Source organism: Gopherus flavomarginatus, chromosome 8 (genome assembly GCF_025201925.1).
Source record: "Gopherus flavomarginatus isolate rGopFla2 chromosome 8, rGopFla2.mat.asm, whole genome shotgun sequence".
Lineage (NCBI taxonomy): Eukaryota > Metazoa > Chordata > Testudines > Testudinidae > Gopherus > Gopherus flavomarginatus.
Genome location: NC_066624.1, coordinates 59,704,429 through 59,729,010, shown reverse-complemented (window position 1 = coordinate 59,729,010; position 24,582 = coordinate 59,704,429). Strand labels below are relative to the sequence as shown.

General features: G+C 46.7%; 1 protein-coding gene across 1 annotated transcript in view; it reads left to right on the top strand.

Annotated features, from left to right (window-relative positions):
* Positions 1-24,582, top strand: part of RAB6B (RAB6B, member RAS oncogene family) — a 147,268-nt gene that overhangs the window by 55,656 nt on the left and 67,030 nt on the right. Inside the window, 1 exon segment of the mRNA XM_050965662.1 lies at positions 15,618-15,676. Within this exon segment, the coding sequence (XP_050821619.1) occupies positions 15,618-15,676 (59 nt within the window).

Here is a 24,582-nt window from a genome sequence, read left to right as displayed (position 1 = left end):
CAGACCCTGCTTACAGTTGGTTTTGTAAATCTGTTCCATTCTCCTGCTTTTCTCTGCAACAACTTTTCATTCCATGCTGGCTCTTTGGCTGTTCTGGATTGTGTATTGCTGCTGTACAGCATTTTATATAGACCACAGTTTGGAACAGGACAGTAAGCCATTGGACCAGAGGTTTTGTTTGGTTTATCTACTCCTGTGATTTTACTCAAAGCAGCCACCTTGATAAAATAGTAGGGGAATATCTAGGTGGTAGCCTGGGAGTTCAGTGGAAGAAACTCCATATTAGTGATGGCAAATCCCTAAAGGTTCAGCCAAGCACCAAATGAGCATATGTGATCACCACACATGCACCCCCCAAATTCCCATGGACTTCACCCTTGAATCTCAGGCACAATTAAGCAAGCCCCTACCCCCAAATGCTTTCTAGCATGTATGCACTTCCTCACCTCCACAGCCACTTTCTGTAACACATACACAGGCCCAGTCAATGAAGTGCAGGGCTGCACATTTAAAACAGATGGAAAGAAACAAAGAGTGCAGACTAGGTTTTGACTCTCACTGACGCTAGATATTATGAAGCCAACGATTAGACATTTGCTACACTTAGGAAGGAATCATCAGTTGCACAAATACAAAATGGAAAATGAGTGCCTAGGAAGGCATGGTGCAGAAGAGGGTCTGAATCAACAATGTAACACTGTTTCAAAAAAAGCTAACACCATTCTGGGATGTATTAGCAGGAGTGTCGTAAGCAAAACTCAAGTAGTAATTATTCCGCTCTACTCGGCACTGATAAAGCCTCAACACCCCTGAGTGACAGGGATACTGACTGAACTCCTGGTGTAGACAGCACTATGTCAACAAGTGGGCTTCTTCCATTGCCATAGCTACTGCCTCTCAGGGAGGTGGAGTTCCTACGCCAACAGGCTAAGCCCCCCCCATTGGCATAGGTAGCATCTTCATTAAGTGCTACAGAAGCACAGCTGCAGCACTGTATGTGTAGACAAGCCCTGAGGTACGGTGTGAAATCTGAAAAGACAGTCCACTGCCCCCCAAGACAGAGGTTAGAAGGGGCTGTGTTTGGATGAGGGTGGATAAAAATCAATAATTTAAAAAAAATCAATTTTTTTATTTAAATCAGATTTTTTTGATAAAATGCTTTTTGAGGAAAAAACCTATCTAGAGATCATTTTAATTAAGATACATTATAGCTCAAAGAAATCTAATCATGGAATAGGGATTATAAATTCTAATCCTATAGTATGAGACAATATATTAATGTAATGATTAAGAAAAGTTTTGTAAATGAGTTCCAATAGTTCATGGATTAGGGGCCCAATCTTATGGGGTTATAGGGACTTCTGTATAGATTATTTAGGTTAATCTACCCAATGGGACTCAGTGCTCAGTCTAGAAGATCCCATCAGAGATGCTTAGTTTTGTAGTTCTCAGACTGTGGATTTGTGTCTCCAGAGATAACATGCTTGTTAACAGCAAAAATGTTTTAAAATAAATATGTAGAGGTGAGAAATAAGAGACCTCAATCCTATTGTCCCTCTGCAAATTTGGGTACATAGTCAATCCCTTACCTCTCTCTAAAAGTGCAAAGTTTCAAAAAGTTCAGTGAATAGAAGATAGTTGGGCGGCGGAATATATCTGGACAAGTAGAAGTCTGGAGATAAATGTGAGAAGGAAGGGACAGGCAGTAGAAACAAAAGTGAAACTGCTTAAGCGGCATATTCCAGAAGTCTTGAAGTCTTTGAGTGTAGCCTTCATTGATTTGAGATCTACCATACCATTCTCTCACTAGACGGGAAAACCTATAATGGCAGCAGCCCACAAGAGACCCAGTTTGGGAATATTTTAATGAAGTTCATCTACCTGTGGGTAAGACAGACATGCATGCAAAATGCAAACAGTGCAACAAAGAAATGCAAGGCCTGCCTTTCCAAATGAAACAACATCACGAGAAGTGTTCCTTCTCAGGAGGAAGCTGCGTTGAAGATGATGAAAGGAGCATGTCTGACCATGCAGAATCTTCAGGTTGGTCAACTTTTTTATTTCATACTTCTTTCTTAAGGACTGCCTGTCTGCCTTCTGGACTATTCTTGAATTCTCATGTTTGAGCAAAAAATATAGTTGTTACTCTATGGTACTATCATTTTAGATGCAGTTGTGATAAAAAATAAATAGCTGAAATAGGCAGATCTTCCTTTTACAATTTCACCTTTAAAATAGTACTGAGTGTCAAGGAATGCAATGAGTAATACTAAATGAGCAGTATGGTAATAATAATTAAATGACTGCATTGACTTATTTTGTTTAGGAGAATCCATCCTCAACATACAGGATTCTGAAGACCATCCACCTTCAAGATCACCATCATTTTCTATAGTTTCAGACTTATCTGCCAATGATAGCATTTCAGTCACATCATGTATGTCACATAGCCACGGTATATCACCTGTAGCAAAAAGAAAAAAAAAATTCTATCATCCAGAAACAACCGTAGATAAATTTGTGATAAGAACCAGCAGATTACAAAAGGAAGTAATCGATGAAAAATTTGCACAGTTTGTTTATGCAACAAACTCTTCTTTCCTTATTATTAAGAACCCACACTTCATTAACATGGTACAGTCATTAAGACCAGAATATAGTCCACCCAGCAGAGCAGACAGCGCAGACTAATTGCTGGATAAAGTGTATGAAAGAGAAATTGAGCAGTGTGCAAAAGATGTAGAGAGTGAAATTGTTAACCTGAGTCTTGATGGGTGGAGCAATGTCCACAGTGAGCCTGTTGTATGTGCTTGTGTGGCAACAGAAAAGGGGAATTTCTTCGTTACAGAAACAATTAATATTTCAGGAAATGCACACACAGCAGAATATTTACAAGTAGTAGGAGTAAAAGCTATAACAAACTGTGAAAAAATTCAAATGTCTAGTACACAGCTTGGTCACAGACAATGCTGCAAATGTATCCAAGATGAGAAGAAATTATCTAGAAGAGAGTGAAGAGAGTCCCAAGCTAATAACATACGGTTGCAGTGCTCATTTGATGCACCTCCTAGCCAAAGACTTCAGTGTTCCAGAAATAAAGGCTAATGTTGTTGAAATTGCAAAATACTTCTGTAACAACCACTTTGAAGCAGCTGCTCTGAAAAAGTGGGAGGAACCAAGCTAACTCTCCCACAATATGTGCTATGGAACTCAGTAGTGGACTGTTTTGAGCACTATATCAAGAACTGGCCTAATCTGATGACCGTTTGTGGACAAAATTGTGAAAAACTAGATGGCACTGTCACAGCTAAAGTTCTCAACACTGGACTTAATAGAAATGTTGAACACATGCTGTGTACCCTGAAGGCTATTCCTGTAGCCTTGAACAAAATGTAGGGAAATAACTGTTTTATTGCTGATGCTGTTGAAATTTGGAAGGAACAGAGTGAGATCTTTCTTAAAACGAGAAATATGCAATGACAGAGTTAAATTACAAACATTAAATAACCGAACAGGACAAGCACTATCTCCAGCTCATTTTCTTGCAAATATTCTCAATAGTCAGTACCAGGATCAAACCTTAATTACTGAAGAAGAGGAGTTGACTATGACCAGCAATCAACCCTCCATAATGCCAACTATAATAAACTTCAGAGCTAAGGGTGAACCATTCAAGAAATATGTGTTTGCTGCTGATGTTTTAAGAAAGTCACACCAGTGAACTTGTGGAATTCACTTAAGCACTTGGATTCAGAAACTGTTGAAGTGATAATCTCACTTTTAACAGCAGTAGCTTCTTCTGCCAGTGTAAGAGAATATTTTCTTGCTTTGGACTAATTCATTCCAAACTGAGACATCATTTGGGATCTGAAAAAGCAGGAAAGCTTTTTTTCTTTTCCAGATTATGAACAAACAGGAAACTGAAGGTGAACATGACTGAGTTAGCTGCAGAAGCCAATATTTTAAGTTTCTCATGTTTACCTGGCTGACAGTTGATTTTAATTTTTGTTTTTTAATATTTCATTTAACTATTTTAGTTAAAAACAATTTTAATAAAAACAAATCTGATTTTAAAAAACTTGAATGTTTAACTAAATTCAAAAATTCATATACTTGTTTTATTAAAATATTATATGTTTGCTGTTGAAGAAAAATATCCAGAATATATAAAGTTGTTAAATATCTGTCTGGTGGTGATCTCCTCCTAATACAACATGGCAATAAAATCCTCCAAAACCCAGTCTGTTTTGTACACACAGGGCAGGCCATTGCTCAGCTGATGAGCAGATTAGGCTGTGACAAAGCTGCATGTCCTCTGAAGTAGGGCCTTTAGCTTTCTGCCTCCTCCTAATAAATTAGAACAAACACTGGCTATTGGCTGAACTGATAGGCAGACAGAGCCTGGAATCCCAGACAGTCCTGGACTCATTAGCGTGCTGATAATGATAATCATTTATCCTCTGACAAGCTCTCGGGCCTGTTTTTTCCTCTGGAGAGTCTCTCTCTGTCACAAGGGAGCTGCCTCTGTCTTCCACTGCAAGGGGGCTCTGCATATCTCCAACCCAGAGGTCTCCCCTTCATGGAGAGCTGTAGCCACAGCTCTAATTCCCAAGGGGGTTTCTCTTTCTCCTGGAGAAGGGTAGCTGAATCCAGTGCTTAATTTGTGCCGGGGCTGAGCCCTGGCACCTCTGTGCTTGGCAGTTCAGAACCCCAGAACCTCTGGGCTTCCTGCATCAATTATGAAAATTAAAAAATTGAATCCCATGCCAGGGCCCCCACTCAGTCTCTTTCATTACAAATTAAGCACTGGTTGAATGTATAGATCTGGTCCCAAAGATTCACATGTACTGTACTGGGCCTCTTCTACGAGAAGTAGAACTGGTTAAAAAATATATATATTTTCCCCAACAAAGAATAGAAAAATTTGGCTTTGATCAATTTTTTTTGATTTTACTGAAAGTTTCTTGGCAAAGGGAAACCAGTTTTGTTTAGTGTTGACTGAAATACTAAAACTGAAAGTTGTGTTACTTCCATTTTAGAAAACTGAAAATAATTTGGGGGTTTGATTTTCAGTTTTTGTTTGGGAGGGTTCCTCTCCCCTCCACTTTTCCTGTGGGGAAGACTAAATGAAAAAGGAGCAGGGCAGAAGTAACCCAAAAAACAAAAGGCAAATTTCAACTCAAAACAAACATTTTTGTTTAGTTTCACTTTACTTTTGGTCAGAAAATCAACAATTTCCACAGAATTTGGAAGGAAATGAATTCTTTTTTTGTTTCCTTCCAGATTTTTTTCCCCATCTCAACTCTGCCCGCATGAGGGCCTTACGGGAGGGGCTGAAGAGGAGTGCATGAGAAGGGAGGACCAAGAGAGGGGGCGATGATCAGCAGGCAGGGAGGGAGTTGAGTGGGGTTAGGGGTGGAGCATGGGCAGGACTTTAGGGGGAAGGAAGCTGAGCAGGGGCAGGGCCATGGTCCAGGCATGTGCCACCTCCCCCAATGGAGGAGTCTCGCACTGACCCTGGCAGAAGGTGAAGAAGATTCTGGAGGCAGGGTAGAACTCTGGAGTCTGGCAGTGTGATTGCTCTCATGATTCCCTGGCCTCATGGTTGCAGCTGCTGGAATCTCTCTGTCATGTAGCCAATGTGTTAGACCCTGGGAGCACTGTGCCTCAAAATCCCTCCAAGGCGCACGATTGCCATTCTGTGAGCCAACCTGACCAGGGCCCCGAATAGAAATGCAAGTGGCACCCCCCTTCCAGAGACCAAATGCATCATTTCAGCAATTTAGCCACCGCCTCTCTGAGGGAGGTCCTGGAGCACTGCATCACCAAGCCATCTGGTTGCACCCCATTACTAAGGGCAGTCGAGCTGGGAGGCAAAGTATGATCCATCTCTCTGAATAATGATCCAGTCAGCTGAGATTCGCACTAGAACCAGTGCCTGTGGCAAAACCTGACAGGATCTCATTCCCCTGGTATAGCTGGGTGCCGATGTAATTGTGAAACCCAGAAATGCATCCCATCTCTTCAGAAGGCACAACATGCAAGGAATTAGCATATTTAATTAAGGCTCCTGATGAATGGTATTACGTAGTTTCTTAATTAACAACTATGTCCTCAGGAGATGGCTTTAAATTAAAGAGTTTTTGCAACATTTCCCCTTTCACTGTGCAGTTAGTACAACTGTGAAGACTTCCATTATTGTGGGGGCTGGGAAAAGCTAGATTTTCAGTCAGTCCTCAACACTGCAGCATGGAGATGGAAGAGCTGCAGTCTCAGGAGCTGTCTGCTTTGGGGAGCCATTTGCATGATACTTTGGGTGAATGGCACACTCCTGTTACATGGGGCTCTGCTAGCAGGGTGGGCACCAGCACTTCCCAAGCCTGTGAGGAAAAGGAGGGGCAAACTGAAGCGTCCAATTGCCACGTACTGTGGTGAGCTGAGGCAGTGGGTATTCCTCAGCCAGACATCCGTGCGAGCGTGCACCAAAGCAAGGCATTAATTTGTCGTGGTAGTTTAAGTATGGTAGTATCCACAAAAGGCTAGGTGATTTCCAGATACTTGAGAAGCTGGGATGGTCAGCTCTCAAAGACCTCATCACCTGTGGACAAACTGACAGACCGAGGTTACAGAAATGGGGACAACAACCTGGCAGTGTTGTAGGGCTTTTTGATTTCATAAACTGTGCAGTTGAAGAGTGTAAGTGTAACAGTGCCCTGCATGCTCTGTGGCTTTAGTACCTTCCAGTTCATCCCTCTCTTTCAGAGCAAATGAGACCTTGGTCTGTAGGTCCAGTCATGGCCTTGGTACCACTGGTAATCTTCTCAGGGGTCCCTTTGTGCCGTGTCCTTGCAGGCTGGCTGTGTCAGTAGGTCCATGCTCTTTGCTCAGCAGACCCTGTCAGGGACTGTCAGACTACAAGTCCCCACACGTCAACACCGGGGTCCTGTGTATCTGGCTCCTTCCACAGCATAAGGCCAGAATGGGCCATGGCTCAGTTGTCTCTTCTGCCTGTGACAGAGCCTGTGTTGCAACCAATAGCTGCTCCTTCTCCCCCACCACCCCCCCGGCCTCGACCTTCTTCCTTCCTCTCTGTGCCTGCCCTCGGCTGAACCTGCACTCGGAACACCTGATGCTTGGCTCCCTAGACGTGGTCAGTTCCCTTTTCCTAGGTCCCCCTGCTCAGTCTGTACTTACCAGCCCTCTCCTCCACTATGTCCATTCTCAGATGCTTGCGTAGAGAGCTCTTTGTTAGGATTGAAGCAGGCAAACACTTGGTAATAATGATCATTCCCTTGTGTCCCAGCCATCCATGTTCTGGAAAGCCATGCTCTGGTGCTTAGCCTGAAGAAATCCAGTGTCTTGGTTTAGCAGCTTTTGTAGTAATGCATTTCAAACAAGTTTGGTGCATAGTTGGACAGGTGAGTAAACATACTGTAATGAACCTGCCAGCTCATCGTGGGGCAGTTCTGCACCCAGCCAGCAGAGAGCCCCTTAGTCCTCAAGGTACAGCAACGGAAAGTCCAAGCTGAGGTCAGGAAGGAGCTGGCAGCTGCCTGAGAGTAGGGGAGCAGCCTGGGAAGCAACTGAGATGGGAAAACTGGGCAGCAGGCAGCTTGCAGGGGGGGCTGAGAGCTGGGGAGACACTGCTTCTGGCATGGGCCAGTAATAGCCGCAGCAGGGGCACAGTGGGGCGGGATTACACAAGACCATTACCTGTGTACTACGCTGCCCATAGGAGCTAGGTTGGGGACTGCAGGCACAATCTCAGTGCAGAGACTTACCTTTAAAACTCTGTACCATGCTGCCCCTAGGGGCCAGGTTGGGAACTGCCATTTAGATTTTTTGTTGTAATTAGGAGTCCAATGGCGGCTTAAACACTAACGGATTTATTTGGGCATAAGTTTAAGAGGTTGCATCTGAAGAAGTGAGGTTTTTTACCTATGAAAGCTTATGCCCAAATAAATCAGTTAGTCTTTCAGGTGCCATGGGACTCCTCGTTGTTTTTGTGGATCCAGACTAACACAGCTACCCCCTGATATTTGCTGTAATTGTTATACAGTTTTGCCCTAGGGCAGGGGTTTCAGGACAAAGTTTTTGGTGGCTCAGAGTGTGGCCACCAATTCTTGCTGGTGACCGCTCTCACACTTTCTCCTAAAACACTTAATTAGCTTTAGGAAAAACAAATAAATATGCACATATACACGTCCAAATCATTGTAATTTATTTATTGCTAGCTAGTAAATCCCTTGTGAAAAGTGATATTAACAAACATATAAGTATCACTTTTCACAGCAGATTTACTCAGCCCTGCCAAGCCTGGGGAAAAATTAAGCCCTGGATGGGGGGGCCAGGGAGGCATGGGAGGCTAGAGCCTGAAGGGGGGAGGGATAGCTCAGTGGTTTGAGCATTGCCCTGCTAAACCCAGGGTTGTGAGTTCAATCCTTGAGGGGGCCATTTAGGGAACAGGGGTAAAAATCTGGGGATTGATCCTGCTTTGAGCAGGGGGTTGGACTAGATGACCTCCTGAGGTCCCTTCCAACCCTATGATTCTATGAAACCCCACCACCTGGGGCTTGTTGCCACACAGTTGGAGCACAGGACTGGTACCCAGAGCCCCACAGCTGGAGCCAACCACTCTGCTGCCCCAGGGCTGAACCCCAAAGCCTGAGCCCTACTTCCCCTGGGAATGTGGGGAACTCACTGGGCACCTGCTCCTCCAGTTGTGCGCTGGGTGTCTCCAAAGGGGGCAGGGCCCAACCGCTGCTGGCAGCCCCAGCAACCAACACCAAGGCAGGGCATCCAGGAGCAACAGGGAGGGGCCCCTACTTTGCCCCTCCTCCCTCCCCCCCCGCCAGCCCAGGAGACTGTGGCTGCAAGAAATGTCCCTGGAGGCCACATTTGAGAAATGCTGCCCTAGGGTATTTACATCTTGTATTTCTGTCTCCACTAGTAAAGGAATGTTATCTTCACAATCTGTGTTCAGGCCCGGGTGGGTTCCGGCAGAGCGTGGTGCTTGGAGCTTCTGCCATACTTGCCTCCAAGCTTCTGGTTCACCCAGCTATAGACATCAGAAGGGACTGGCATATCACCTCCTGCAGTGGGTGATTGTTATTATTTAGTTTAATTTGTATTACCATAGCACCTAGGAGCCCCAGACATGGACCAGGCCCCATTGTGCTAGGTGCTGTACAAAGCCAGAACAGAAAGACGGTCCCTGCCCCAGGGAGTTTATAATCTAGGTATAAGACAAGAGACAACAGTTCAAACAGACAGACATGGGAGTACAAGTAAACAATGAAGCAGTATTGGTCAGCATGACAGGCAGTGGTCTCTGCACTCAAACAGCCTCAGCATTGTCAAATGTTCTGTAGGCCTCACGGCAAAGGAGGGTTTTGGAGGAGGATAGGGAGGTGGCTAGGCAGATCGTTATGGGGCACTCCTCCCAAGTGTGAGGGGTAGCCTGATAGAAAGGACAAAGGGGCTTATTTGAAAATGTACCAAGAGGGTGATGGACACCGGCATCATGGGCCAATTGGAGGCTCGAGAGCAGATGAGAGACAGGACGAGAAATGACCATTAAGTGCCTTGTAAGTGGAGACATGCAGCATGTCTTTGATGCGATGGAAAAGAGGGAGCCAGTGGAGGGATTCAAGGAGAGGGTTAACACAATCGAAGCAATGGGCTAGGAAAATTATCTTTGCAGCTACATTCTGAATGGATCTGAGTGGGGCATGGTTGCATTTTTCTCTGCATGACTCTGGGATATTTCCGTATTCATTATCATGCTGATTTTACCTAGGCCAGGTAGGACCCCATATGGAGCCAGGTATTGTCTGCAGGGCCGGCTCCAGGTTTTCTGCCGCCCCAAGTGGCTTAAAAAATAAAAAAAAAAGCCGCAGTAGCGCAATCACGCTGCTCCACTCTTCGGCAGCAGTTCAGCAGCAGGTCCTTCACTCCCTCTCTTCCTCTTCGGTGGCAGAGGAAGAGAGGGACTGAAGGACTCACCGCCAAATTCCCGCCAAAGACCCGGATATGCCGCCCCAATATTATTGGCTGCCCCAAGCACCTGCTTCTTTAGCTGGTATCTGGAGCCGGCCATGACTGTCTGAAAGAATTGACTTTGGGACAACAGGTTGCACCGTTGCCTGAGCTGAGACATAGTACACACCTTTCGCAGGTGACTGCTGAACACAGCATGAAAGGGTTACTTTGTGTTCTACTTTGGAGCCATCAGATCTAGGCAGCAGCTCTAGCTTCAGTGAGTCCCTTCTGTGTCTCATCAGGTTTGCATCTAATACAGTCCTGATGTCAAAATCAGACCCAGGGACTTGTACTAGCAAAATTCTTTGTTGAGAGTGATTAGTCCTGGTGACTGAAGTAGAGCTGTCAACATTTTTTGATCAGAAATGAGGTGTGTTTCTCTTCTTCCCTTCCTTCCCCGCCCCCCAAAAAAAAGACATAGAAGTTTTTCATTGAATGCAAAATGTTTGTGTTTAAAATTTTTTTTGGAGGGGATAGGTAAATTTTATTGAAAACAATTACTTCAAGTATGAAAATAGTTATTGCAATGTTTTGTTTACTGAAAATCCAGTTTTTGCTAAACAAAAGAAGTTAACCATTTTGATGTTTTTTGAGACTATTTTCAAAAAAAATTAAATTGGACAAAAATTTAGGAAAAATAATCTTTGGAAACTAAAGAAATTTCACAACATTAAAATTTTTCATGTACGGTTCCATTTTTTTCATGTCCGTTTAATTGCTGAATAGTCTGACTTTGAATCTACCATGCTGATGCCAGAAGCACCAGTGACCCTTTCCGTAACATCTGTTAAGACTGAGAAAGATTCATGTGGATGTTTTTACTCTTTGCTTAAGATTTTTGCAGTTCCAGAGTGAGTGAATTTGTCTGCTTGGGGCTTTTTTTACATCTAGTGAGCTAACCAAAAATGTGGTTTCTAGCCTGGTCTATGCTTAAAAATTAGCCTGACCTAGCTATGCTGCTCAGGGCTGTGAAAAATTTCATACCCTGAGCACCGTAGTTAGACCAACCCAATCCCTGGTGCAGAGGTCAGTGGCAGAACTCTTTAGCAGCTGTAGTGTAGATTCACCCTCTGTCATGCTCCAGTAATGAGTCCTGAATGTGCCATGTGATCTAATTTCTTCTTTGGGGCACACGAATACTATTTTTCTGGATGCATAGGAGTGGCTCAGGTCACAATGAAAGGAATAGTTTTTCCTTCGGGGAGCAGCCAAGCTCCTTTGAAAATGTCTGCCTATTCTAAGAATATTGAGGGGTTGGCCTCAGCTGCAGCTACCCATTGCGACGTTCCCCTGGTGTTTTCTGGACTGGTGATCTGCTAGGTCACTCCAATCCTCGACTCTGGGAGCCAGCCTTACCCTGCTTTGCTGTGAGAACCCCCACTCCCAGGCTGTTCACGCACAACCTCTGGCATGTAAGCTGCTCCCTGTTACGTGAGTGAGCCGCTGCTTGGATTGTGCAACTGAATGACACCAACCAATATCTTCAGTACCAGACACAACCCTAGGCACTCCATCTTGCAGTGTCCAGTTATGCCCACTGGATGTTGCAAGCTTATTTGAGTTCGTCAATTTAACAAAGAAATTGATAAGTACCACCCTTGTTATCCCAAGGGGAGTCTCTGACATGCTTCAAACCAAACGCTCTGCTTCAGGTAGAATAAACAAACAAATTTATTAACTACAAAAGATAGATTTTAAGTGATTATACGTGCTCTGTGGGATAGCTGCCCAGAGTGCAGCGCTCCAGATAGCACTGCAAGTGCCACAAGTGTGAACACGCTATTGCACAAGCAGCTGTCAATGTGAACACACAACAGCAGTTTTCTTTCTGCGCTCTCTGAACGACACTGTGACTGTCGGTGCTGTAACTTTGCCAGTGTAGACATGCTCAGAGAGCATGGCAAACGTCTCTCTCTTTTATCATGTCCTTTCTTCCCTCTTGGCTTTCCCCCCCCCCCACCTTCAGAGTCAGGTGAGCATTACCTCACTATAGTCCCAAACTGACCAAGGGAAGGGGGTGACTCACTGGAGAGTCCAACAGATCTTTTGTTTCTGCCTAGGCCAGCGTCCTCTGTTCCTGTGAGGCTGGGCTGGGTTTGTCCCATACATGCCCTGATCAGGTGTGAACTGCCCTCTGCTCTTGGAGAGTTTTTGCCAGGCTTGTTTTAAGCTATGAGGACAAATTTTCAGCCTCATAACTATATACATGGAATTACAACGTATAACATTACTGTAACAACAATGCTCAGTGTGTCATGAGCGTTCCGGAGACACCCGACATGACAAACTTTGCATTGGATACCACACAATCATTATAAGGATAAACATAGGGGTGCAGGCTGTTCCCCCTAAGGTACAGAGTGTCATACCCATAACTCCAGTTTTATCAACTGAAGATCTAAACATTATCCCAAGACTGAACCCACAACTCAGATTCGAGCCTTCATCTGCTATTTGTGTGGTTGCTTTTCAGCTTGCTTTATGCCTTGTGTTTTAAACTCCATAGGTCTTCAGTGTGCTTCGGTGGGATTTGGGCTTGGAGTCTGCAGAATGCTTTTTGGGTTATAATGTTTGCTTGGATGTTAGGTGTTGTTTTCAAATTGGACTATGTGAGCCTAATGGGATTTCAGCAACTGCTTGGCTTATGCCTGAACTGTTGTTTACTTCACCATTGTTAGCACTGACTGTGAATCAATAGAAATCTTATTGCTCCAGAACCTTTGTTCCCGTTCATCTTTGGTCAGTAAGGCACCAGGCCTTGGCCAGGCTAGATCTGCGTGTGGGTAGCAGAAAGTGCTCTGTATTCTGGCCATGGAGGAAGGGAAGGGAACACTGATTGCTCGTGAGTAAGGCTGTGTGTCTGTCATGGAGGACCTCTGTGACTTCTGCAGCGGCCAGTGTGGCTGGCTCCGGGGCTGCCCAAGCAGATCAGGCAACCCCTGGGCCAGCAGTACCGACCACTGCTGGGGCAGTTTGGGTGTGGGAGGGGACTCAGGGCTGGTGTAGGGGATTGAGTGCAGGGTGGTGCTTACCTTGAGGGGTGGGGGGAGCTCCCCAGAAGTGGCCGGCATGTCCCTGCAGCTCCTAGGCAGACGGGCCAGGGGGATCCATACACTACCAATGCTCGCAGGTGCCACTGTTGCAGCTCCCATTGGCTGCAGTTCCCAGCCAATGGGAGCTGTGGAGCTGGAGCTCGTGTCAGGGGCAGCTTGTGGAACCCCCCTGGCTTTCCCTCCCCTTAGGAGCTGTAGGAACATGCGGAACCACGTAGGGAGTCTGCCATCCCCACCAACCCTCCCCTCCCCTCCCCAGCACCAGCAGGGGTCCCGGGCCACGTCTTGCTGCCCACTTTTCCGCCCCCCCAACAGCAGCGGGGGTCCTGGGCCATGGCCTGCCCTCCCTTTCCGCAAACCAGCAGGGGTCCCAAGCTGTGTGCCACTGCCTGCCTTCCCCCTAGCATCAGCAAAGGTGCCGGCCACCCTCTTCAGCACCTGTGGCGCCCCCCAACCACCTCCCCAGAGCACCCCTGGCCCCCCAGCCCAAGTTTTAGTTAGGGGTATATAGTACAATTGATGGACAGGTCACAGGCCATGAATTTTTGTTTATTCCCCATGACCTATCCATGACTTTCACTAAAAATACCTGTGACTGAAACGTAGCCTTACTCATTAGAATCCACCCTGGCTATTCCAGCTCAGGCAATCCCGCATTGCTGGTTAACTAAAACTACGGTTGAGACAATAAATTGTTTCTTTTGCACCTCCTGGATTATGGGCCCTGCCTCAGGGCTGCTCTACCTTATGTTGGTTGCTAACGGCCCCAAGATCAGCAGGATCACAGTGCACTCTGACCAGGCCCCAGCATGCCCCTTACAGTAAGCTTTGCAAAGAAGGCATCGGAGACCTGTGGTGGCATGTCTATCTCACCCCAGGGACTTGCTGACCCCAGAGGCCTTGCCTGGGGGCTGGCTCCATGCTCCTTTATGCTGTCAGAGCAGTGTGAGGGGCCACGGCATGTTGTGAAGTGTGAATACCAAGCAACTCGCCCAATACAATGTGGGGGTAGCTTTCTCTGGGGGCTAGAACGTTGCTATGGTTCTCTTTCTTTAGCAAATCTGTGCTTTCGGGGAGGGGTGCAGCAGGAAATTGAGGAGATCTAGAGCCTAATCTTAAAACCACTGAAGTCAATGGCAGTCTTTCCATTGGTTCAGGAACCGAGTGTTAAATTTGAGTCACAAAACAATCCATCCAGTGTCTCTGAGTTACACAATACTCAGCACCATAGATGCTCCACATGCCCTGTGTGTGTCATCTGCTAAATCCATATTTCACGTGGCATGGGCCCACAGCCTTGCACCACACAGTGTCATGCTGCACCAATAGCTGACCAAGTTCATTGTCGACTCCAGGCACTTGCAGCGGGGGGGTTGTGTCATGATGGGTGAACCTTAAAAGATTGAGAGATTGTCTTGGAAAGGGTCCCTGCTCATCAGATGCTATTCTGAATTCTCCAGTGGCTTTTGCATATAAGTGCATGCTAGGGACCTAATTCCCTCTGAAAATTAATATTTTGACATTCAAAATAACTAGCCCTGCATAGGAGAGAGAATTATCATTGTGCCATTTAATCGGAATCACTGACGATGCCAGATTGGGTACATTATTCTTTGATCAAGGAAGAGGAGTCAATCACGTAGAGAAGGCCAGATTCTCAACTAGCATAAATCAACATACTCTGATTTTCACCTCCCAAGAGCCTGGCCCAGCATGACCAAATTCTTTCAAAAGAAAACCCCACAACTATCGTAAAGGTCTTAATACAGCCATGGGAGAATGTGGGAGGGGAGAGCCAGAACTGTGGTTGCATCCTCTGAAAATGACACCTAGATCAGGTGGAGTAAAGACAGCAGCACACTCTGAGTACAGCTAGTTGATGGAGAGGGGTGGCAGTGGTTTACTGAGGCTGAACAGACATGCACTGAACCTCTGTGGTTGGTGAGGTGAAGTGCACAGCCACCAGGGGAGAAAAGTTTGGTTATTTTCCATTCCAGTGACCTTGTGCACTGCTGGCAGTGAGGGAATATCACACAGGTGGAAATACCCTAAGAGCAGGCTTGTTACTTTGCAGAACAATAATGCTCTGACATCACAGGAGTTAGCACTTTGGCTAATTTTGTCAGAACTGGCCCAATCAAACCTTGCAAGCAGCTACATGGCCACAGCTACAGATCTAAGACACATGCTTTTCTTCTAACACCACTGTCCCCAAACTAGCTGTGACCTCCCCTCTGCCTATGGATGGGGATTGTGAGCTGTATGACTTTAAAGGGATGCTCTGTTTTACTTCTCCCTAAGAATGTAAAGCAGAAGAATAATGGGTCCAGGCCTACGCTTCTTGACCCGCAGGAATATTCTTATCAGTCAGTGGGCTGCTCGCTGCTGTGTGGGTGTGCAGGGACATGCCTGGGATTAGCATGAGCTGTTCTTGTCACCTTTTCACCTTTGGTCTTTAAAAGAAAGTGAAGGGCCTGACTGTGAACTTCTTCACCTAATCCCTTGTTCCTTCTTCTCTTGCAGTTGGGAAGACGTCCCTTATCACAAGGTTCATGTATGACAGTTTTGACAACACGTATCAGGTGAGACCCTTTTCCATTTCTGGATCTGGAGTGACAGTAACCCCAGTGCACCGCCTACTCCCTGTCAATCTCCCAGCCATGTTCTGTGCACAGCATTGGACCCACCTTGGAGCAGAAATAAGCTTTCTTTCTTCAGAGGTGGAAAATGGACATGTGAACATGGCCCACTTACAACTCCTCGTACAGCCCAGCCCTGAGATCTAGATTGTAGTGCTGTTTATTTTTGATGGCACCTACATATTTGCATCCAATTCCTTGTTCATGAATGAAATCAGCAGGGTCTTCTGGGGAACGCTTCTGCCTAGCAACCCAAAATGGGTGCAGTGGTGTGAACACATGCACTTGGGTTGCAAACTGGCTACCAACAGGCTTTCCAGTGGTGAATGACATGCGTGCACTTGGGCTACTCTTTACATTACCCCTTCCCCGCAGTAACTGGCATTGGCATGTTTTGCAGCCATCATGACATAGTCAGTCTATACATTTCATGGAGTTCTCTACTTTATGCAGATAGTGTCTGTAATTTCAAAGGAATTGTTTTGAGTTCTAGGTGTGTAATGAGATGTAACCACCAGCTGTATGATCACCTCAGACTTCCCAAGTTTCATGCTGATGCTGTTGCCAAAGTGCAGGGGGCCTGATTCTCTTCTTGTTTTGGTGTAAATCAGGAGTAACTCCACTGAAGTCAGTGTAAAGCTGAGGAGAATCAGAACTAAGTTCTTCATATCCTTACTCTGCCTTGTACACTAGAGTTTTCCTGAATTAGCTTGGGACCCCAAAGACACAGACTAGGTTTCTCTTTCCTTTCATTGTGCATTCAGACAAAGGGATTTCTCAGCCTTTATTTACTTTTCTTGTGGGTTGAACAACATGCCCTTGGGCCCAATGAACAAAATGTAACTCAATCTAGACTTCCCCTTTCACTGGCATCTCCACTTTTCCTGGATTTGTTTCTCTCAGGAGGGATTTTCCCCTGGGGTAAGCAGTCGATCCAAACTAGATGAAGCGTAGTTTAGCTGAGAGAGAATGGAATCGATTGCGACATGTGTCTGCTGGCAGCTCCCATTGCAGAGGAACCAAAGTGTGACTTTTCAAGCAATACATGGCCTGAAAGTCCCATCTGCATGTGAACCCCATCAGAGACATTTTCCTGGCTGTAGGACTCCTCCTTCTCTGAGTATGCAGGTGTGAGCTGCCCTGATTGTGCACTTTACCAAGGTCCCTCAGCCCTGACATAGAAGGCTCACCTTTGTTAGGGAGGAGTGGCTGTGCCATTGATGGTGATGAAACCATGGACAGCTCTCATGAGGGGCCAGACCTTGATGCCCCAGCTGTGGTGACCGATACTGTGCTCCATGAGTTCTCCACGAAGTCAGTGGGACTGCTCAGCATGCGTGTAACTCACCGGTCAGTGTGCGTCACATGTCCCCCTCTGTGCCTGATCCACAGAGCAAGACTCTGTTACCGCCCCAGCGAGAGAGCCCAGCTCCTTTGCATAAGCAGTAGAGACTCAGGTCCTTGTGGTGAGGTCTCTCTGCTTTGCTAGGTTGGTCTGGCCTCTGACACCCTCTGGGGAGGCAGAAATTGACCCAGCGATTGCTCCAATACCCAGATCTCTCCCAGCACCCTGACTGGACCGGACCTCAGTGTCATTGCAAACAACAGTCAGCGGGAGCAGACATACCTCCCTCAATCACAAATGGCCTCGGCAGCCCCTGACTCCCACGTACAGCGGCTCCTGCCCTTTGGCTGTAACTGGTTCATATGTCTGGGGCAGGCTTGCAGGAGCCACATGCTCCAGCTGCTCCTTGGGCTTGCCTCCGAAGTATCCATGTTGTCCTGTCTCAAGTGGCATCCCTCAGCCCATTTGCAGAAGAGCTGGCAGCAGGGACAAGATTTTCTGCCAGCCCTCCAGCCAGCTAGTGCTCAGAGGCCAGCTCTGCTGCCTGTCTGTCCCCAGCCTTCACAGCACAGCTGCTGATCTGTGGAGTGGGGGTGTCACTCATTTTGCTCAGAGGGTCCCTGGTTCGATCCCCCATGTGTCAGCTGCAGTGATGGTCATTGCACAAGGAGAGCAGATGCTGGCCCTAGATGACTAGCATGGCCTAATGTAAAGGGAGTCAGTCAGGGCAGAGAAGCGATTGTCCTGGGAACATCTGGAGAGCCCTTAAGGAGCAGGACTTAGGTGGTAGATGTCTCAGAGCTCCCCAAGGGGTGAGGAAGCCCTGCAGCTGGACTGAAGGAACTATCTAGGAGAACCAGAGCAATCCAGGCAGCACAGTGCAGCTGGAAAGCTGCCTTGACTCGGGAGCAGCTGGGGGGTTCCCTTGGGGTCATGGTGCTCCAGCTATCATCAGTCCTGTAGCCAGTCCAGTCCCCACCCCACCCCAAGAAGGTGGGTCCAGTCTCCCTGTGGATTCTGTCCTCTGTGTTCTCTCGTTTGCTGGTTTGTCCAGTGCGAACCACGCTGGGGTCTCTACATAAAACAGTCACTCAATGCAAAGTGACAGGGTCCTGTACCGAGCCCAGCCTCTCGGTGCTAATGAAGAGAACAGACATTCCCTAAATGGGATTTATTGGCCATGAGGTTCTGAGGGGCAAGAACTGCTGTATCTGTGGGACTGTTTGGGAGCAGGATTGCTGAGTGTCTGGAGACGTCTTCCTGTGCAGAAGAGAAGGGAGGATGCTGACCAAAGAAACCAGAGGGGAAGTGTGACAGACTCCCGGGATACAACCTGGAACTGTGGGACCGCTATGCTGCCTTCACTATCCAGCCTGGGTTGTCTCTTACAATGCTATGCCAGTGACAAGCAGCAAACCCCTCTAGGTACTGTTATCACTCAGCCAACAACATGCAGGTACACACTCAGCTAAGTTGCATGAATGCTTTCTAAGCCACTCATGAATTATACACAGGGAAACACCAGCAAATCCCCCCAGCCTTGCACCCCAGGAATGTGCTCGTCTTACACTGCTCAAGACCTTCTCTTGAACAATGCAAGTTCATTAATTAGTTTTCCACTTTATCAGAGGATAGTGGACATGCACCAGCCTTTGAAACCTGAGCTGATCCCCCAAGCACTTAGGACAAACTCACTGGTTCAGATTAAACATTAAAATACTTTTATTAAGTACAGAAAGATAGATTTTAAGTGATTACAAGAGATAGATATAAAGGTCAGAGAATGTTACATAAGAAATAAAAAGTAAATATGCATTCTAAATTCTAAACTGTATCATACCTAGCAAGAGTTGAATCACCCAGTTTTTCTCACCCCACTAAGCATTGTAAGCAGTTCTTAATACATGGGCAGAATTCTCTGCTTAGCCTGGGACCAATCTCCCCAGTTCAGTGTCTTTTTCTTTCAGATATTCTTGTTGCCTTCAGAATAGGTCAGGGAGGAGAGAATCTCATGGTACTCCTGTCCCTTATTTAATACCCTCAGTTCATGTGCCTGGAAAAATATTGCCTCAAACATGGAGTCAAGCATCACATGTCCTGAGGCCTTGCCGAGCCAGAGTTAAGCAAGCGACATTGTGTGTAGCAGGAGCAAGTGTCTCTTATTGAATTGTAACTCTCTTGTTTACAATTCCCCTGCTTGTCAATGGCTGGTTGCTGGCTGTGGGTCACCTCCTTTGAGACTCACAACCTATTTCAATAACAACCATATACCAAAATCTCATAACTCCATATACAATAATGATATACATATTTGGACAGAACAATGAGTTTCAGCAGATCATGACTTTATGATACCTTACAAGGCATTTTCTGTACAAAATATTGACACCGTATACAAGTGGTGAGTGAACGTGGGAATTGCAGGGCACTGTCTTGAGGTACAGTGCATGACAGGAAGTCACTCTCCATATTTGCTGAGTCCTCACTTCCCTCCCTTCTTTGCTGATTGTTCTTAATCCCCGACCTGGAGGCCACCCCTTCACTTCCTCAGATGAGAAGGGTTCCCAGTGGGGCCAAGAGCCAGTATGCTCACAACATGTAGTTTGAAAGAGGTTATGCTTTTTAGTTGAGAGAAATAGGACTAGTGACATTTGACAGCCATTTCTTCAACCATGTTGGGATCCCAAGGCCACCTGATCTAATCAGTGTTGCAATTGATTGAGGTGAACAAACAGCTCTTTCACCTTTTACAAGCAATTAAATAATACATCAAAGGACAGGCATAGTTTGAGCAGGCTGTATTGATTGGTGTATTAAAGGCTCCCTCACATCCATTATGGCCATGCTGGCTTCTGCAAACACAAGCAATAGCTCTGCTTGGTAAATATTTGATTGCTGCTGTCCCAAGTTAAATAATTTGGTGACTTCTCCTTCTCTTCTGACTGCCTCAATTAGGGAGAGAAGTGCAGTCAGTTTGACACTGCAAAGCACTGTGGGTAAAGGAAAGATAACAGTTACCAAGGCACACAGCACTTCCAAAATGCCCTTGCCTGCTCCAAGATGGCTGCTGATGGTAATGTTTGCAGCCATTCCCACCAGTTCCACGGCAATTCACCACATTGCCAGAGGTGGCAGGTGCCAGTGATTGGCCCAAGCATTTGATGTATATCCAAGTGGCTGCAAATTTAACAACAGGCAGGATCGTTCCTAAAAGTGACCCATCCTGGCAGCAGTGAGAGGGGTGAGGACAACAACTTCCCCCAAGCTGGTTCCCTTTCAGTGCTAGAACCTGTCTCACGCCAGCCCAGGCCTTTATGGGCCTTTTTAATCCCAAGGCCTATAGCCCCTCTTGCATGCAGGAGCCCCACACCTCCCCACAAGCCCTAAATCTAAGCTCAAGGTGGGTTGATACCTGATTTGCTGGGAAAGGGCTTTGTCCCACTTTCTCAACCTCCGCAGACATGTGAGCTCTAAATACCCCAAACACTCATTAACGTCCATAGCGGTGATCCTGTAAAATAATGATATCATCACCCTCTCCCCAATCCTCGCCCTAGCACATGGGAGCTGAGCCCAGCCCCTTTCCAGGGTGCACCTGTGCACCTCGGAGGATTCAGAGAACAGCAGGGGGCAGGAAGTCCCAGCTAGAGCATCCTAAGAGACATCAGTGGGAAAGGTAGGGTCCCAGTGCCCTCACCCTCCCCGAGCACATGGAGATGGAGTGGCTGCTTGCTGGGAGAGGGCAGGAATGTGGGGGCTGCAGGAGGAGAAGCCTCCCCCATACACACAAACACCTTCCAAAGAGAGAACCAGCTGGGATGACTGGGAAGGAGCGTGTGGCCCACAACCTGGACAAGGGGAACGGAGTGTGGGCTAATGCTGAAACAGACATTTGAATATGTGACTTTCCCTTGTTACCCAGTGGAATAAAATTGTCGAGAAGCAGGCAAGTGCCAAGATTTACTGCTATTGAAATAAATCAAAGGAAAAACACAAGGAAAGGAACTAGGCAGCGGAACTTATAATAAGAGAAAAAGAAGAACTAAAAGAAATCCAGTTGCATCTGACTCTGCCCCAGATCCTCACAGGCATTTAGGTGCCTAACTCCCAATGAAGTCCCCCCTCCTCCTCTGTTCTCATTGTGTGTTGAACCCACTTGTTATGTTCTGTCTTCATCTCAGCCTGGAAGCGCTTTGGGGCAGGAACTCTCTCTCACCATGCATTTGTGGGGCCCCTGACCCTGATCGTGGCTTTGTGGCACTGCTGAAATACCAGTGGTAATGTCACTCTCACACCTAGGAGACTGTGTCTGCGCTGTGCAAAGTCCAAGAGGTTCCCCCTCAGACCGGCATCAGCAACAGACCCTGGTGCCCCATCTATAATCCCCTCCTAGCAAGATGGATGGAGCCTGCTGCTACCCAACCCGCCACTAAACACAGGGAGAGTCGAAGTGGCTGGTTTCCTCACAAACCATCAGCCAATCGCAGCAAATTTTAGAGGCACTGGGGCTGACCAGTGAAGATGGACTAACTGCCTTTTGCTGCTGGGCCCTGCAGCACCTCTCACTGGTGGGGTCCAGCTTCCCAGCCCCATCCTGCAAACCAGCGGCAGCTATAAGGGTAAGTCACCCTCTCCTCTGGTCACCTGTGAAAATGTGTTTCTGGGCCTTTTTGCAAAATCATCTTGGTGCAGTTGCTGCTGCCCCACCAGCTGGGCTGTCTGCTGAATCAACACCTCAAAAACAACATTCCTTCCTCACTACTGGGGCAAGGAGTGCACTTTAGAAGGACCCACAGGGCAGTACCCAGCCCTCACTGGACTATGGCCTCTGTTGGAGCTGCCATTTCATTCAAAATAAGGAATTTCAAAGGAAATGGCAATAAGGGAAGGTAGGAAGGTGCTTCGCTGCTCTTCCTTTCTTCATGTTAGACAGCTGAGGCAATACACTCAGAAACTCTGGCTGGGACTTTCAAAGCCACCTGAGGCACTCATAGGTCTTGTCTACATGGGGACACGCAGGTAAGTTTCTTTTATGCAACGCAGGGTCGATACTTGTTTCTCCAGACCTCAAACCTTCTCTTCCAATATGGAGACCAGCTTGCACTTTGTACAAACAAAGTCATTTCTGTCCTGTGGAAGAAAGACAAACATGGCACATCCTGTGCAGGTAACAACAGCTGAACGCTCAGCATCCATATTTCCTTCCTTCCTTCCAAGAGCTTCCTCAGCTGTTGCAGTAACTATTCAGAAAAGCCTGCAAAATGAAAGCCTCAGTGCACCCTCCCCAGGCAAGCGCCCTCTGTTAGCCTCCGCTGGTCGCCACTCAGCTGGTTCACTGCTGACTGCCTTTTTATAACAGTCAGGCCCACTCAAGGCCCACCTGGAACAAAGCACTCCCAATTCACACTTTTCAAACAATCAAGCACATGGTCAAACTGACAAACTGCCCCACAACAGACACTAAGATACTCACCAACACAGGCCCCCTAATGCAGCACTTAGCATACCTCCTCTCAGACGAATCCCAGGCAAACTCCCTCTGTTAGCCTCTGCTGTTCGCTGCTCTTTGGATTCTTTGACCATGGGATGGTGCTCCAAGAAGAAGGAGTACTAGGCACAGACGGGCTCCACCTAACGAAGAGAGGGAAGAGCATCTTCGCAAGCAGGCTGGCTAACCTAGTGAGGAGGGCTTTAAACTAGGTTCACTGGGGAAGGAGACCAAAGCCTTGAGGTAAGTGGGGAAATGGGATACCGGGAGGAAGCACCAGCAGGAGATTGCAAGAGGGGAGGGCTCCTGCCTCATACTAAGAAAGTGGGACAATCAGCTAGTTATCTTAAGTGCCTATACACAAATGCAAGAAACCTGGGAAACAAGCAGGGAGAACTGGAAGTCCTGACACAGTCAAGGAATTATGATGTGATTGGAATAACAGAGACTCACATGACTGGAGTACTGTCATGGATGAATATAAACTGTTCAGGAAGTAAAGGCAGGGCAGAAAAGGTGGAAGAGTTGCACTGTATGTAAGAGAGCAGTGTGACTGCTCAGAGTTCCGGTATGAAACTTCAGGAAAAACCGGAAAGTCTCTGGATTAAGTTTAGAAGTGTGAGCAACAAGGGTGATGTCATGATGAAAATCTGCTATAGACCACCAGACCAGGGGGATGAGGTGGATGAAGCTTTCTTCCGGCAACTAACAGAAGTTACTAGATCACAGGCCAAGGTTCTCATGGGAGACTTCAATCACCCTGATATCTGCTGGGAAAACAATACAGTGGTGCACAGACAATCCAGGAAGTTTTTGGAAAGTGTAAGGGACAATTTCCTGGTGCAAGTGCTGGAGGAACCAACTAGGGACAGAGCTCTTCTTGACCTGCTGCTCACAAACTGGGAAGAATTAGTCGGGGAAGCAAAAGTGGATGGAAACCTGGGAGGCAGTGACCATGAGATGGTTGAGTTTAGGATCCTGACACAAGGAAGAAAAGAGGGCAGCAGAATAAGGACCCTTGACTTCAGAAAAGCAGATTTTGACTCCCTCAGGGAACTGATCAACAGAATCGCCTGGGGGAATAACATGAGGAGGAAAGGAGTCCAGGAGAGCTGGCTGTATTTTAAAGAATCCTTGTTGAGGTTGCAGGAACAAACCATCCCGATGTATAGAAAGAATAGTAAATATGGCAGGCAACCAGCTTGGCTTAACAGTGAAAACCTTGCTGATCTTAAACACAAAAAAGAAGCTTACAAAAAGTGGAAGATTGGACAAATGACCAGGGAGGAGTATAAAAATATTACATAGGCATGCAGGAATGAAATCTGGAAGGCCAAATCACACTTGGAGTTGCAGCTAGCAAGGGATGTTAAGAGTAACAAGAAGGGTTTCTACAGATATGTTAGCAACAAGAAGAAAATCAACGAAAATGTGGGCCCCTTACTAAATGAGGGAGGCAACCTAGTGACAGAGGATATGAAAAAAGCTAATGTACTCAATGCTTTTTTTGCCTGTTTTCACGAACAAGGTCAGCTCCCAGACTACTGCACTGGGCAGCACAGTATGGGGAGGAAGTGACCAGCCCTCTGTAGAGAAAGAAGTGGTTCAGGACTATTTAGAAAAGCTGGATGAGCACAAGTCCAATGAGGGTGCTAAAGGAGTTGGCGGATGTGATTTGATAGCTGCTTTCAACTACTTGAAAGAGGGTTCCAAAGAGGATGGATCTAGACTGTTCTCAGTGGTAGCAGATGACAGAACAAGGAGTAATGGTCTCAAGTTGCAGTGGGAGAGGTTTAGATTGGATATTAGGAAAAACTTTTTCAGTAGGAGTGTGGTGAAGCACTGGAATGGGTTACCGAGGGAGGTGGTGGAATCTCCTTCCTTAGAGGTTTTTAAGGTCAGGCTTGACAAAGCCCTGGCTGGGATGAGTTAGGCGAGTATTGATCCTGCTTTGAGCAGGGAGGGGATTGGACTAGATGATCTCCTGAGGTCCCTTCCAACCCAGATATTCTATGA